The sequence below is a fragment of the Coregonus clupeaformis genome, unplaced genomic scaffold, assembly GCF_020615455.1.
Source record: "Coregonus clupeaformis isolate EN_2021a unplaced genomic scaffold, ASM2061545v1 scaf0026, whole genome shotgun sequence".
NCBI classification, from domain to species: domain Eukaryota; kingdom Metazoa; phylum Chordata; class Actinopteri; order Salmoniformes; family Salmonidae; genus Coregonus; species Coregonus clupeaformis.
Window position 1 is genome coordinate 1325410 of NW_025533481.1, and position 15437 is coordinate 1340846.

A 15437-nucleotide genomic window follows, 5' to 3' on the forward strand; every position below is an offset into this window, starting at 1 on the left:
GCTGCTTACCTATTGCAGATTAAGTCTTCCCAGCCTGGTGCAGGTCTACAATTTTGTTTCTGGTGTCCTTTGACAGCTCTTTGGTCTTGGCCATAGTGGAGTTTGGAGTGTGACTGTTTGAGGTTGTGGACAGGTGTCTTTTATACTGATAACAAGTTCAAACAGGTGCCATTAATACAGGTAAGGAGTGGAGGACAGAGGAGCCTCTTAAAGAAGAAGTTACAGGTCTGTGAGAGCCAGAAATCTTGCTTGTTTGTAGGTGACCAAATACTTATTTTCCACCATAATTTGCAAATAAATTCATAAAAAATCCTACAATGTGATTTTCTGGATTTTTTTTTCTCAATTTGTCTGTCATAGTTGACGTGTACCTATGATGAAAATTACAGGCCTCTCTCATCTTTTTAAGTGGGAGAACTTGCACAATTGGTGGCTGACTAAATACTTTTTTCCCCCACTGTATATATATCCATACTCCCACAGAGATCCTATATGTAATTCTATGTGTACTCTCTGCCTGACAGGGTATTACTATGCCAGTACTTGTACCCAGTCAGACCTTGTTGTCACAGCAACCAGAGCAGGCATGTAGGACTGTCTGGAACCACAGACTCAGAATAATAATAATAATATAATAATATGCCATTTAGCAGAATAAGTTCATACTTTATCAGGGCTCAGTGTGTGTGTCTGCGTGAGGACCCTGAATACATTAAAACCACCTACAGTTAGTCCACTACAGTTACTGTATAGACAAGTTAACTATAATGAGTATTATGCATTGTGTTTATTTCGTTTTAGGACTGCAGTAGCATGCTATACAGAGATCCTAGTACATAAGGAAGTCTGTAGAGAGGTGATGGGAATAGCCTACATTATGACATCGTGGGTAAATGGGTTGTGAGTAAATGGGTTGTGTGTGCCCCCTGATGGACAGTCAGACTTTGAGCGACAGAGAGTGAAATCAAACAACAGTAAGCTTTATGAAACACAATAGACAGAAACAAGAAATCAAGACAAAAGAGAAATAGACAACTACATTTTATAAAAAATATGGTTTGCTACAAAGTAAATAGAAACTTGAAGGAAATTAATAAATAACATAAACACAGCTCACTAAGTATATTTTCTACAGTATATTTTGTACAGTATATTTTCTACAGTATATTTTGTACAGTATATTTTGTACAGTATCTTCAGTTTGGTTGAGCAAAATGATTCTTGCATGATTTACCCCGGATAGCTGGTTAGCAGACCAGGTTTGGTTGAATAGCTTGTCCGTTCAGGCTCAGAGGTCTGAGAGCGAGGCCAGCTCGTGCAGCAGGAGAGCAAAGGATGGACGGTCGTCTGGTTTCTACACAGGAAGAGACATAAATCCCAGAACATTATCCTTAAAACACATGCTACACTAAGTGCACAGGTGAACCAACCTACCAAGCTGAATCAGTAAGATAAAGGTGAGTCTGTCTACTGCAACGCTTCCCAAACTCGGTCCTGGGGACCCCAAGGGATGCACCTTTCGTTTTTTTTACCCTAGCACTGATTCCAATAATCAACTCATCATCAAGCTTTGATTATTTGAATCAGCTGTGTAGTTCTAGAGAAAAAACTAAATGTGCATCCCTTGGGGTCCCCAGGACTGAGTTTGGGTCTACTGTATCACACCCACCCACACTACACCCACCCACAAATACCCACCCACACTACACCCAACCATAAATACACACACACACCCACACTACACCCAACCATAAATACACACACACACCCACACTACACCCAACCATAAATACACACACACACACACACCCACACTACACCCACCCATAAATACACACACACACCCACACACCCACACTACACACACCCACCCAACTACACCCACCCACACTACACCCACCCACAAATACCCACCCACCCACACTACACCCACCCATAAATACACACACACACACACCCACACACCCAACTACACCCACCCAAACACACCCACCCACACTACACCCACCCACAAATACCCACCCACACTACACCCACCCAAACACAAACACCCACCCACATTACACCCACCCACAAATACCCACCCACCCACACTACACCCACCCACACTACACCCACCCAAACACACCCACCCACACTACACCCACCCACAAATACCCACCCACCCACACTACACCCATCCACACACACCCACCCACACTACACCCATCCACACACACACACCCACCCAACTACAACCACCCACATTACACCCCCCCCCCACACTACAACCACACCCACCCACCCACACACACCCACCCACCCACACTACAACCACACACACCCACCCACACTACACTAACAGTCCAGGTGAGTCAGTAAGCTACAGGTGTGAAACAGGTAGATCCTTCCCACCTACCACCTTCCAGCACCACTCCATGAGGAGGTGCACAGCCTCTGGGGCCTGTCTGGGTTTCAGCAGCCTCAGGCCTGCATTCAGGGCATCCACCACCTCACCATTAGGCCGGTTCTCATAGGGCAGACGCCCCTCCGTATACACCTCCCACATAAACACACCTGGAGGAGAGGAGGGGAGGGGAGGAGTGGGGAGGAGGGGAGGGCAGGAGAGGAGGGGAGGGCAGGAGAGGAGAGGAGTGGGGGAGGAGAGGGGAGGAGTGGGGAGGAGGGGAGGGCAGGAGAGGAGAGGAGGGCTGGAGAGGAGGGGAGGGCAGGAGAGGAGAGGAGTGGGGAGGAGAGGGGAGAAGGAGAGGGGAAGAGTGGGGAGAAGGGGAGGGGAGGCGAGGAGAGGAGTGGGGAGGAAGAGGGTAGGAGAGGGGAGATTCAACATTCATTCATCATACCTCTAGTATGATAATGGTTTCTAAGTTGAAGAAGCTCAGTGTCTGACAATGCACAACAGTCTCAGAGAGAAACTACTAAACCTACCAAATGACCAGACGTCAGACTTGCTGCTGAACTTGCAGTACTTGATGACCTCAGGAGAAGACCACTTGCTGGGGAACTTAGAGCCCTGAGAGCTGGTGTCCTGGTCGTCTAGAACAAACCTGGTAGGAGAGGAGAGGACACACACGGTTATCTATGTGCATCTCTGCAGCTTCCATGTATAGATGCACTTAGCCCCCTACCGAGTCTGACCATTTAATGCACAGGTGGTAGTTCCCCTGTTATCTCAGGGTGGGTCACTGGTTCAAGTCTTCAACTGCTCTTCATCCTGAATCACCATATATTCTGGCCTTTATTGAAAACACACAACCTCAATGGTCATAAACCTGTCTGTCACAAACTCACCTGGTCATGCCAAAATCAGACACCTTCACCACGTTGTTGTAGGAGACCAGACAGTTTCTGGCTGTCTGTGAGGGTTGGGTTCAGAACACACACTTATATACTTATATAGTATACACTCCATTATCACTGAATATACATCTAGGCCTTCACCAAGCTGAGATATCTTACAGTTCCTTGATGCTAAGTTGTTCTGTGTTTTGTTTATATAAATAAATTAAAATTGTATCTGTAAAGTGTGTTGAGACTTGTGACATGCACTTAAAATAAATTGTGACTTGACTTGACTAAACAAGCTCGCACGCAAGCAAGAACGTACGCACGCACATGCACACACACTCACACAAACACACATGTTCAGGTCTGAAAGTGTCTTTGGGTGGGTTACCAGGTCTCTGTGGATGAAGTTGTTGCTCTCCAGGTATGCCATCCCTTCACTGATGTCTAGACACATCCCCCGTAGGGTGTCCTGGGACATACGCCCCCTCCTGGCTCGGAGGTAGTCCGACAGGCAGCCCTGCTCCATCAACTCAAACACCAGACACATGGGAGAATGCTGGGTACACACACCATACAGCTGCACCAGCTTACAGTGGGACCGCATCCTGCAACACGGACACACACACACAGGCACACGTATGCACACACACCCACACACACGCTCTGATCAAAAGTAGTTCATTACATAGTATAGGACCGGGGTGTCATTTGAGGCTCAGCCCTGCATTTCACGTGAGTAGACTGGTTAAATTAGTCCACTATGTAGGGAATAGGGTGTCTTCTAAGATGTTCCCTCCACTATAAGGTCCACTCACATCATGACCCTGGCCTCCTCTTTGAAGTCCTCCTCAGACATAGCTCCCTCCCTGACCATCTTCACAGCTACCCTGCGCTCCCTCCACCGCCCCTGGAGTACCAGGCCAAACTGACCGCTGGCCACTTCCTCACCCAGGGTCAGCTCTGCCGGGTCCACCTCCCACTGATCTGGAGGGTGAGGTAGGGAGAGGGAGGGGGGAGGCGGAGAGAGAGTGCATAGGTAATAATGACATACTAATGCAATTATTGGAAAATACATCAAGCCTGAACACAACATGGTACACTGTGGTTGCCTGCCACATTCTCCTCCAGGTGGTCCCTCCTGTCTGAAAGGTTTTCAGGGTGGAGCTGCCTGCCTATTGGTAACACCTGGGGCTGCTACACCTGGTTACCTCATTACGCAGGTGTCTACCTTACATTACCACTTATATCATCCCAGTCCTAATGCTTTTAGAATAGCAAAACACATGCCAATTCGCACTATCATGCATATGTTTTGTTTAAGCGTATCTTCATTACACAGAAACGTATCTGTAACATATAAGCGTTTGGTGTGTTATCTGCTTTGTGTTCGATCTTTATAATTGTCATCAAATCACATTTTATTGGTCACATACACATATTTAGCAGATGTTATTGCGGGTGTAGTGAAACGCTTGTAAATTCAGGGTTAGATCACTTCCATAGAGATATTTAGAGGACTCATCTGCCCATACTGTAACAGACGCTATAATGGCACAGATACAAACATGAGTCCTCTAACTATCTCTATGGTAACTTCCATAATCAATAACCAAACAAAATGGCTGCTGGCTGCATGGAGGCAGGAGCAGCAGATCGACCTCTGACCTTCTGAGAGTTCCGTAGGGCTCTGAGAGCTCTCTCTACCCTGAGAGAAAGGATGTGTCAATCGCATGATCAGACCTGCAGAGAACACACACTCGCACGAGTGCAAGACACACACACACACACACACACACAGGGTGAATGTCAAGATGAAACAACAAAACTACATTTGCATATACCGGTAGTTAGATAATGTAGAGGCTTTAGGCTATTCAGCCTCAACAATAGAATACATTAACTCTTATTTTACAGGCAGTTTCCTCTGTAGAATGTTGATGCAGGGAAACGATTGCACCCTATACTAAGGGAAGAACATCGGGACCATAGAATATATAAAACCATTTCACACTACATTAATGCTCATCTCCCATTTCCCTCTCTACTGTGGGAGATTCACATGTGCTGGTTGAACCTTACATGACACCTGAAGATGCCTAGGCTTTATCTCAACGGACTAACAAACACAGTTTTGTGGTACACAGACGACCTGGGTACACATCAAAATAGGTCACACTGGCCTGGCTGTAAACATGTGTATAAGGTAGCTCAGGGATGGTGCTGATAAACTAATTACCTGCAGCGTAGTGTCGGTGGTACTGGATGAGCTCAGGGATGGTGCTGAACAGGTATTTCTCTGCCAGGTAAAACTTGGACGTCTCCTCTGTCTCTGACTCTCTGATCTGGTAGTGCTTCACCCACGGGTTCTTCTGCCCGTTGGACCTGAATGTGGTTCATCATCACGTAACTACTGTATGTCATAGCAAAATCTTTAAAGGGCAATATGCAGTTCAAACAATAACAAAGCTTTAATTATTTGCAGCCAACCCACCACTGTTTTGGTAAAAAGCTGAGGGATGGGGCTGGAGACATATAACCACTTTCAAATTCATAGACAGAGCTAGGGATGTCCAAATACCAATCACAGATTGCCCCTTTAACTGACTGTCATTGAAGCTGAGTGACATGGCTGAAACAGGCAGTAGTTACCCTGGGGCTTTAGTGAAGACAGACACAGTGTAGACGCCTGCATGCCTGGAGTCTCTGAGTGACATGGCTGAAACAGGCAGTAGTTACCCTGGGGCTTTATTGAAGACAGACACAGTGTAGACGCCTGTATGCCTGAGTCTCGCACCATAAAGGCTCCTTCCTTTCCCTGCACAAACCAACACAACATTTCATTTGAGTAGGATAAATCATAATCATCAGTCACAATTCTGTATAATTCATGCCAATTGCATCTGTTGAGTTCATTACGTTGAATTTGTTGTATGTCATATCATACTTTAGTTACGTGGATGTTGCATTTTCAATCAATATGAAATATTGAATATTATGGGAATAAGGCTTGACATGAGACTTGACACAGTGAGACTCACCCCAGGACAGGAGCTTGAAATGCACAACACCCATTCTACCCTCCCACCCACTGTCACACTACACAACCCTAACCCTACCCTCCCACGGTCACACTTCACAACCCTACCCTCCCACCATCACACTACACAACCCTAATCCTACCCCCCCACCGTCACACTTCACAACCCTACCCTCCCACCGTCACACTACACAACCCTAACCCTACCCTCCCACTGTCACCATGCGCTGTCTCATCTGTCTGTAAAACCCAGCATGACACCTTTACACAGGAAATCCTGGACCTGAGCAAACTGCACCGCCGTTTCAAATGTCATGTTTCACTCTCTCTCTGTGTGTGTGTGTGTGTGTGTATGTGCATGCATCTTGCAAAATGCAGCTTTTACATCCGTGCTGCTGGGGCAAGATACAGGATTGTATTCAATCAAATCAGGTAACCAGATTTTCAGGATAAATTCAAAACATGATCATCTCATTCTCAAACATGATCAATTAAATAAAACATAATTTTTACACATATTCTTTTTTTAGGGATAACAAAAACATGCTTTCTCTCTAGTTTTAGTTTTGTCTGGTTCTAATTCTGATAACCTTGCTTTTTGATTGAATCAGGCCCACAGTGTCTTTCCTCTCGCTTCTGTAGTACAGTTTAACACCAAACCGAAGACGGTCAGCGTTGTTTTACCTTGGTCATCAGCAGTCCCTCAGCTCTCCCTCTTACTATGTCTTTGTTTTACCATCTGGGAAAAAAAGAACGGGAATTATAAACAACAATTGTTATCTTACACTATATAAATAGTCAGGAAAATTGTATTTGATATAAATCAGACTCACTCAAATCTGTTGAAGTTGTTGCAGGATTTTTCCGTTATATACACGCAAGGTACAAAACCTGAGTTTCTATTGAAGGAAAGGACAAAATGGGATGACTACTGTGTACAACTACACAGCCATTAATACATATTACAGAGAGGCTCATAGAGTTATCATAGGGTTGTCATAAGGTTGTCATGGGGTTGTCACAGAGTTATCATAGGGTTTTCATAGGGTTGACATAGGGTTGTCATATTGTTATTATGCTGTCTCTCCTTACCCTCTGAGGTCCTGTATGGTCCACCAGTCATGGTGGGAGCTGTCAGTCAGGATGTACTCCTGGTCTTTGTGAAGGGGCAGCTCTGTGTCTCCATGGGGACTGTAGTTCTGTAGCACAACCACCACCCTCTGGCCCGGGTCAGAGAGCCGCCGCTATGGGCACGATGTAAGGGAAACACTGATCATTAGCATTAATATGACTCAGAGCAACATACTGTACGTTTACAGGCACAGTGAAGTAAATAGAGACGACTTGTCATGCATGTTTACCTGTGGGTCCGGGGTTGGAGGGAGGGGCTTCTTGGACACTACAGAAGAGCATTTTGTGGTTCATTCTTAAAATTCTAAGCTGTTGTGGGGGGTGGGGGGGGGGGGTTCTAAACTGACATACAGTGGGGAAAATAAGTATTTAGTCAGCCACCAATTGTGCAAGTTCTCCCACTTAAAAAGATGGGAGAGGCCTGTAATTTTCATCATAGGTACACATCAACTATGACAGACAAAATTAGGAAAAAAAATCCAGAAAATCACATTGTAGGATTTTTAATGAATGTATTTGCAAATTATGGTGGAAAATAAGTATTTGGTCAATAACAAAAGTTTCTCAATACTTTGTTATATACCCTTTGTTGGCAATGACACAGGTCAAACGTTTTCTGTAAGTCTTCACAAGGTTTTCACACACTGTTGCTGGTATTTTGGCCCATTCCTCCATGCAGATCTCCTCTAGAGCAGTGATGTTTTGGGGCTGTCGCTGAGCAACACGGACTTTCAACTCCCTCCAAAGATTTTCTATGGGGTTGAGATCTGGAGACTGGCTAGGCCACTCCAGGACCTTGAAATGCTTCTTACGAAGCCACTCCTTCGTTGCCTGGGCGGTGTGTTTGGGATCATTGTCATGCTGAAAGACCCAGCCACGTTTCATCTTCAATGCCCTTGCTGATGGAAGGAGGTTTTCACTCAAAATCTCACGATACATGGCCCCATTCATTCTTTCCTTTACACAGATCAGTCGTCCTGGTCCCTTTGCAGAAAAACAGCCCCAAAGCATGATGTTTCCACCCCCATGCTTCACAGTAGGTATGGTGTTCTTTGGATGCAACTCAGCATTCTTTGTCCTCCAAACACGACGAGCTGAGTTTTTACCAAAAAGTTCTATTTTGGTTTCATCTGACCATATGACATTCTCCCAATCCTCTTCTGGATCATCCAAATGCACTCTAGCAAACTTCAGACGGGCCTGGACATGTACTGGCTTAAGCAGGGGGACACGTCTGGCACTGCAGGATTTGAGTCCCTGGCGGCGTAGTGTGTTACGGTTGACAACTCCGTTGTGTCCTCCTCCCAGAGTGCGAAGAGCCTTGGCGTGACCCTGGACAACACCCTGTCGTTCTCCGCTAACATCAAGGCGGTGACCCGATCCTGCAGGTTCATGCTCTACAACATTCGGAGAGTACGACCCTGCCTCACACAGGAAGCGGCACAGGTCCTAATCCAGGCACTTGTCATCTCCCGTCTGGATTACTGCAACTCGCTGTTGGCTGGGCTCCCTGCCTGTGCCATTAAACCCCTACAACTCATCCAGAATGCCGCAGCCCGTCTGGTGTTCAACCTTCCCAAGTTCTCTCACGTCACCCCCCTCCTCCGCACACTCCACTGGCTTCCAGTTGAAGCTCGCATCCGTTACAAGACCATGGTGCTTGCCTATGGAGCAGTGAGGGGAACGGCACCTCCGTACCTTCAGGCTCTGATCAGTCCCTACACCCAGGCGAGGGCATTGCGTTCATCCACCTCTGGCCTGCTGGCTCCCCTTCCTCTGCGGAAGCATAGTTCCCGCTCAGCCCAGTCAAAGCTGTTCGCTGCACTGGTACCCCTATGGTGGAACAAGCTCCCTCACGACGCCAGGACAGCGGAGTCACTCACCACCTTCCGGAGACATTTGAAACCCCACCTCTTTAAGGAACACCTGGGATAGGATAAAGTAATCCTTCTACCCCTCTCCCCCCCAAAAAAAAATAAAAAAATATATATAAAAATAAAAAATAAAAAAAATAGTATAATTGTTAAGTGGTTATCCCACTGGCTATAGGGTGAATGCACCAATTTGTAGTCGCTCTGGATAAGAGCGTCTGCTAAATGACGTAAATGTGCCCTTGAGCAAGGCACTTAACCCTAATTGCTCCTGTAAGTCGCTCTGGATAAGAGCGTCTGCTAAATGACTAAAATGTAAATGTAAAATGTGTTACTGATGGTAGACTTTGTTACTTTGGTCCCAGCTCTCTGCAGGTCATTCACTAGGTCCCCCCGTGTGGTTCTGGGATTTTTGCTCACCGTTCTTGTGATCATTTTGACCCCACGGGGTGAGATCTTGTGTGGAGCCCCAGATCGAGGGAGATTATCAGTGGTCTTGTATGTCTTCCATTTCCTAATAATTGCTCCCACAGTGGATTTCTTCAAACCAAGCTGCTTACCTATTGCAGATTCAGTCTTCCCAGCCTGGTGCAGGTCTACAATTTTGTTTCTGGTGTCCTTTGACAGCTCTTTGGTCTTGGCCATAGTGGAGTTTGGAGTGTGACTGTTTGAGGTTGTGGACAGGTGTCTTTTATACTGATAACAAGTTCAAACAGGTGCCATTAATACAGGTAACGAGTGGAGGACAGAGGAGCCTCTTAAAAAAGAAGTTACAGGTCTGTGAGAGCCAGAAATCTTGCTTGTTTGTAGGTGACCAAATACTTATTTTCCACCATAATTTGCAAATAAATTCATAAAAAATCCTACAATGTGATTTTTTGGAAAAAAAATTCTCAATTTGTCTGTCATAGTTGACCTGTACCTATGATGAAAATTACAGACCTCTCTCATCTTTTTAAGTGGGAGAACTTGCACAATTGGTGGCTGACTAAATACTTTTTTCCCCCACTGTATATAATTGTTTTAAGAAGGTGATATCATGGATCATTTAGCTATTTGATTTAGAATTTTAGGACACCTTTAGGTATACAAAAATAATATATATATATATATATATATATATATATATATATATATATATATATATATATATATATATATATATATATATATATATATATATAGTAGTGTATATACAGTGGGGAGAACAAGTATTTGATACACTGCCGATTTTGCAGGTTTTCCTACTTACAAAGCATGTAGTGGTCTGTAATTTTTATCATAGGTACACTTCAACTGTGAGAGACGGAATCTAAAACAAAAATCCAGAAAATCACATTGTATGATTTTTAAGTAATTAATTTGCATTGTATTGCATGACATAAGTATTTGATACATCAGAAAAGCAGAACGTAATATTTGGTACAGAAACATTTGTTTGCAATTACAGAGATCATACGTTTCCTGTAGGTCTTGACCAGGTTTGCACACACTGCAGCAGGGATTTTGGCCCACTCCTCCACAGACCTTCTCCAGATCCTTCAGGTTTCGGGGCTGTCGCTGGGCAATACAGACTTTCAGCTCCCTCCAAAGATGTTCTATTGGGTTCAGGTCTGGAGACTGGCTAGGCCACTCCAGGACCTTGAGATGCTTCTTACGGAGCCACTCTTTAGTTGCCCTGGCTGTGTGTTTCGGGTCGTTGTCATGCTGGAAGACCCAGCCACGACCCATCTTCAATGCTCTTACTGAGGGAAGGAGGTTGTTGGCCAAGATCTCGCGATACATGGCCCCATCCATCCTCCCCTCAATACGGTGCAGTCGTCCTGTCCCCTTTGCAGAAAAGCATCCCCAAAGAATGATGTTTCCACCTCCATGCTTCACGGTTGGGATGGTGTTCTTGGGGTTGTACTCATCCTTCTTCTTCCTCCAAACACGGCGAGTGGAGTTTTGACCAAAAAGCTATATTTTTGTCTCATCAGACCACATTACCTTCTCCCATTCCTCCTCTGGATCATCCAGATGGTCATTGGCAAACTTCAGACGAGCCTGGACATGCGCTGGCTTGAGCAGGGGGACCTTGCGTGCGCTGCAGGATTTTAATCCATGATGGCGTAGTGTGTTACTAATGGTTTTCTTAGAGACTGTGGTCCCAGCTCTCTTCAGGTCATTGACCAGGTCCTGCCGTGTAGTTCTGGGCTGATCCCTCACCTTCCTCATGATCATTGATGCCCCACGAGGTGAGAACTTGCATGGAGCCCCAGACCGAGGGTGATTGACCGTCATCTTGAACTTCTTCCATTTTCTAATAATTGCGCCAACAGTTGTTGCCTTCTCACCAAGCTACTTGCCTATTGTCCTGTAGCCCATCCCAGCCTTGTGCAGGTCTACAATTTTATCCCTGATGTCCTTACACAGCTCTCTGGTCTTGGTCATTGTGGAGAGGTTGGAGTCTGTTTGATTGAGTGTGTGGACAGGTGTCTTTTATACAGGTAACGAGTTCAAACAGGTGCAGTTAATACAGGTAATGAGTGGAGAACAGGAAGGCTTCTTAAAGAAAAACTAACAGGTCTGTGAGAGCTGGAATTATTACTGGTTGGTAGGTGATCAAATACTTATGTCATGCAAATTATTTACTTAAAAATCATACAATGTGATTTTCTGGATTTTTGTTTTAGATTCCGTCTCTCACAGTTGGTGTACCTATGATAAAAATTACAGACCTCTACATGCTTTGTAAGTAGGAAAACCTGCAAAATCGGCAGTGTATCAAATACTTGTTCTCCCCACTGTATATATATATATACACTACCAGTCAAAAGTTTGGAAACACTATTTTTTACATTGTAGAATAATAGTGAAGACATCAAAACTATGAAATAACACATATGGAATCATGTAGTAACCAAACAGGAAGGAGTTCCCACATATGCTGAGTACTTGTTGGCTGCTTTTCCTTCACTCTGCGGTCCGACTCATCCCAAACCATCTCAATTTGGGTTGAGGTCGGGGGATTGTGGAGGCCAGGTCATCTGATGCAGCACTCCATCATTCTCCTTCTTGGTAAAATAACCCTTACACAGACTGGAGGTGTGTTGGGTCATTGTCCTGTTGAAAAACAAATGATTGTCCCACTAAGCCCAAACCAGATGGGATGGCGTATCGCTGCAGAATGCTGTGGTAGCCATGCTGGTTAAGTGTGCCTTAAATAAATCACAGACAGTGTCACCAGAAAAGCACCCCCACACCTTAACACCACCTCCTCCATGCTTTACGGTGGGAAATATATATGCAGAGATCATCCAATATAGGGCTATCTTCTGTATACCCCCCCACACACACCTTGTCACAACACAACAGATTGGCTCAAACGCATTAAGAAGGAAATACATTTATATTTGCACATCAAACAATACAACACCCATACAGTAACTGTCATGTAAAAGCAAGATGTCTTCATAACTCAACATATGATTTTTAAAATGACACTGCTGAGGTGTAAAATGTAAACGTATTTCAACAAAATGTCATTCTTGCCAGCAATTGATAAATAAACAAACAAACCACACAATTTAACAATAAAAATGTTACATACCCCAGGGCGCTGTTTAGAATACATCAGGTCCTGGGATGTCCAAGACAAAGAACCTTTCCTTGTAATTACAGGGCGACGTCCTTCGCTTCTGTTGAGATATCTTGATGAGACTCCCCTTCAAGATTACCCTGGGGAGCATAGTGAACACAGACACCTGGCTAACATTGAGAGACAGAGGGAGAGACAGACAGAGAGGTGGGCTGTAGAGATAGACTGAACACCTATAGAGGAGTGGAGAGAAGAAAAAGAGTGATGGGAGTTAGTGTCGTGTGAGTTTCCGGTGTAGATACAGTAGGTAAACCACTTCCTTGGGCACGGCTGAAAGAGAGAGACCAACTCAGACACACACTCATGCTGCAAAGATACACACACAGACTAAGATGCACACACACACGCCCAAAACACACAAGTCAAAACATCACAGGCTGCATGAGCAGCTCTCTCCCCCAGAAATCAGGCTAAACACACACTTAAAACACATTTGTAGTTGAACAAATGCTATTATGCAGGTAATTGCCAAACTAATGAAAACACTTGAGTAAATGAGGGATACAAATTGCTTCCACAACGGTGTGGTTCTTGAGTTAATTAAACGATTAGCATCCTATCACGCTTAGGGTCATGTATAAAAATGCTGGGCAGGCCATTATTTTGGATACCATGGCTATGCCCCCATAGGATGACAATGCCCCCATCCTCAGGGCACGAGTGGTCACTATATGGTTTGATGAGCATTAAAACAATGTAAACCATATGCCATGGCCATCTCAGTCACCAGATCTCAACCCAATTGAACACTTATGGGAGATTCTGGAGAGGCGCCTGAGACAGCGTTTTCCACCACCATCAACAAAACACCAAATGATGGAATAGAGTTCCAGACACTAGTAGAATATACGCCAAGGTGCATTGAAGCTGTTCTGGCTCGTGGTGGCCCAACAACCAATTAAGACACTTTATCTTGGTGTTTCCATAATTTTGGCAGTCCATATACACACAATATACAGGTAACTGCCAGAATAAAGGAAATGCCTTATTAAAGGACCAGTGAAGTAAAAAACGCTATTTTTCTTGTTTTATATATATTTCCACACTATGGGGTTGGAATAATACTGTGAAATTGTGAACATTTTGATAATGCCCTTTTAGTGTAAGAGCTGTTTGAAGAGACCACCTGAAATTTCAGCCTGTTTTGGTGGGATGGAGTTTTGGCCTGCCTGCTGACATCACCAGGTGGTAAATTAGTTAATAGACCAATAAGAAAGAGAACCCAAACCTCTCTGGCAATAACAGCTAGTTTTCCCCTCCCCACTCAGACCACTCCCAGACAGTCCTAGCAAAATTATTGCTTGAGAAATTGCTCTTTGCTAAGTAGCTATTTTTGTTTATTTCTGACCATTACATTTTTTAAATATTTTTTTTTGCCAGTAGTTCTGCAAGTAGCACTCACGAGCCAAAAGTGGTCCAGGAAAATGTTGTACTATGTCACATGTGCAGTTTTGTGCACCAAGGCATTGCGCTCTCTCTTGCTCTGCTGTGTGTACATGATGTGCCTCTTGCTAGCTGTCACTCATATACAGATTATTTCACTTATAATTCACTATATCACAATTCCAGTGGGTCAGAAGTTTACATACACTAAGTTGACTGTGCCTTTAAACAGCTTGGAAAATTCCAGAAAAATATTTAGAAGCTTCCGAAAGGCTAACTGACATCATTTGAGTCAATTGGAGGTGTACCTGTGGATGTATATCAAGACCTACATTCAAACTCAGTGCCTCTTTGCTTGACATCATGGGAAAATCAAAAGAAATCAGCCAAGACCTCAGAAAAAATTTTTTTAGACCTCCACAAGTCTGGTTCATCCTTGGGAGCAATTTCCAAACGCCTGAAGGTACCACGTTCATCTGTACAAACAATAGTACACAAGTATAAACACCATGGGACCACACAGCCGTCATACCGCTCAGGAAGGAGACGCGTTCTGTCTCCTAGAGATGAACGTACTTTGGTGCGAAAAGTGCAAATCAATCCCAGAACAACAGCAAAGGACCTTGTGAAGATGCTGGAAGAAACAGGTACAAAACTATCTATATCCACAGTAAAACTATATCCATCGACATAACTTGAAAAGCCGCTCAACAAGGAAGAAGCCACTGCTCCAAAGCCGCCATAAAAAAAGCCAGACTACGGTTTGCAACTGCACATGGGGACAAATATCGTTTTTGGAGAAATGTCCTCTGGTCTGATGAAACAAAAATAGAACTGTTTGGCTATAATGACCATCGTTATGTTTGGAAAAAAAGGGGGCGCCTTGCAAGCCGAAGAACACCATCCCAACCGTGAAGCACGGGGGTGGCACATCATGCTGTGGGGGTGCTTTGCTGCAGGAGGGACTGGTGCACTTCACAAAATAGATGGCATCGTGAGGAAGGAAAATTATGTGGATATATTGAAGCAACATCTCAAGACATCAGTCAGGAAGTTAAAGCTTGGTCGCAAATGGGTCTTCCAAAGTTGT

At 44.5% G+C, this 15437-nt stretch overlaps 1 protein-coding gene across 5 annotated transcripts; it reads right to left on the reverse strand.

Moving 5' to 3' along the window:
- Positions 1-768: 768 nt before the first annotated feature.
- LOC121555530 (tyrosine-protein kinase ITK/TSK) lies at positions 769-12285 on the reverse strand. 5 transcript variants are annotated; one of them, XM_041869355.2, is made up of 14 exons: positions 12249-12285; positions 7684-7721; positions 7415-7566; positions 7156-7221; positions 7007-7061; positions 5935-6100; positions 5522-5667; positions 4951-5025; positions 4101-4269; positions 3674-3890; positions 3289-3353; positions 2926-3044; positions 2399-2556; positions 769-1354 (listed from the first exon to the last, which is right to left on the reverse strand). In XM_041869355.2, exons 6-14 carry the CDS (start codon positions 5997-5999, stop codon positions 1289-1291), a joined length of 1080 nt encoding a protein of 359 aa, XP_041725289.1. In that variant the 5' UTR covers positions 6000-6100; positions 7007-7061; positions 7156-7221; positions 7415-7566; positions 7684-7721; positions 12249-12285; the 3' UTR covers positions 769-1288. The 5 variants fall into 5 exon arrangements, with proteins under 5 accessions (XP_041725289.1, XP_041725287.1, XP_041725293.1 ...); XM_041869353.2 differs by having other exon boundaries at positions 2395-2556; XM_041869359.2 differs by having other exon boundaries at positions 2395-2556; positions 4951-5667; positions 6022-6100.
- Between the last annotated feature and the right edge of the window lie 3152 nt (positions 12286-15437).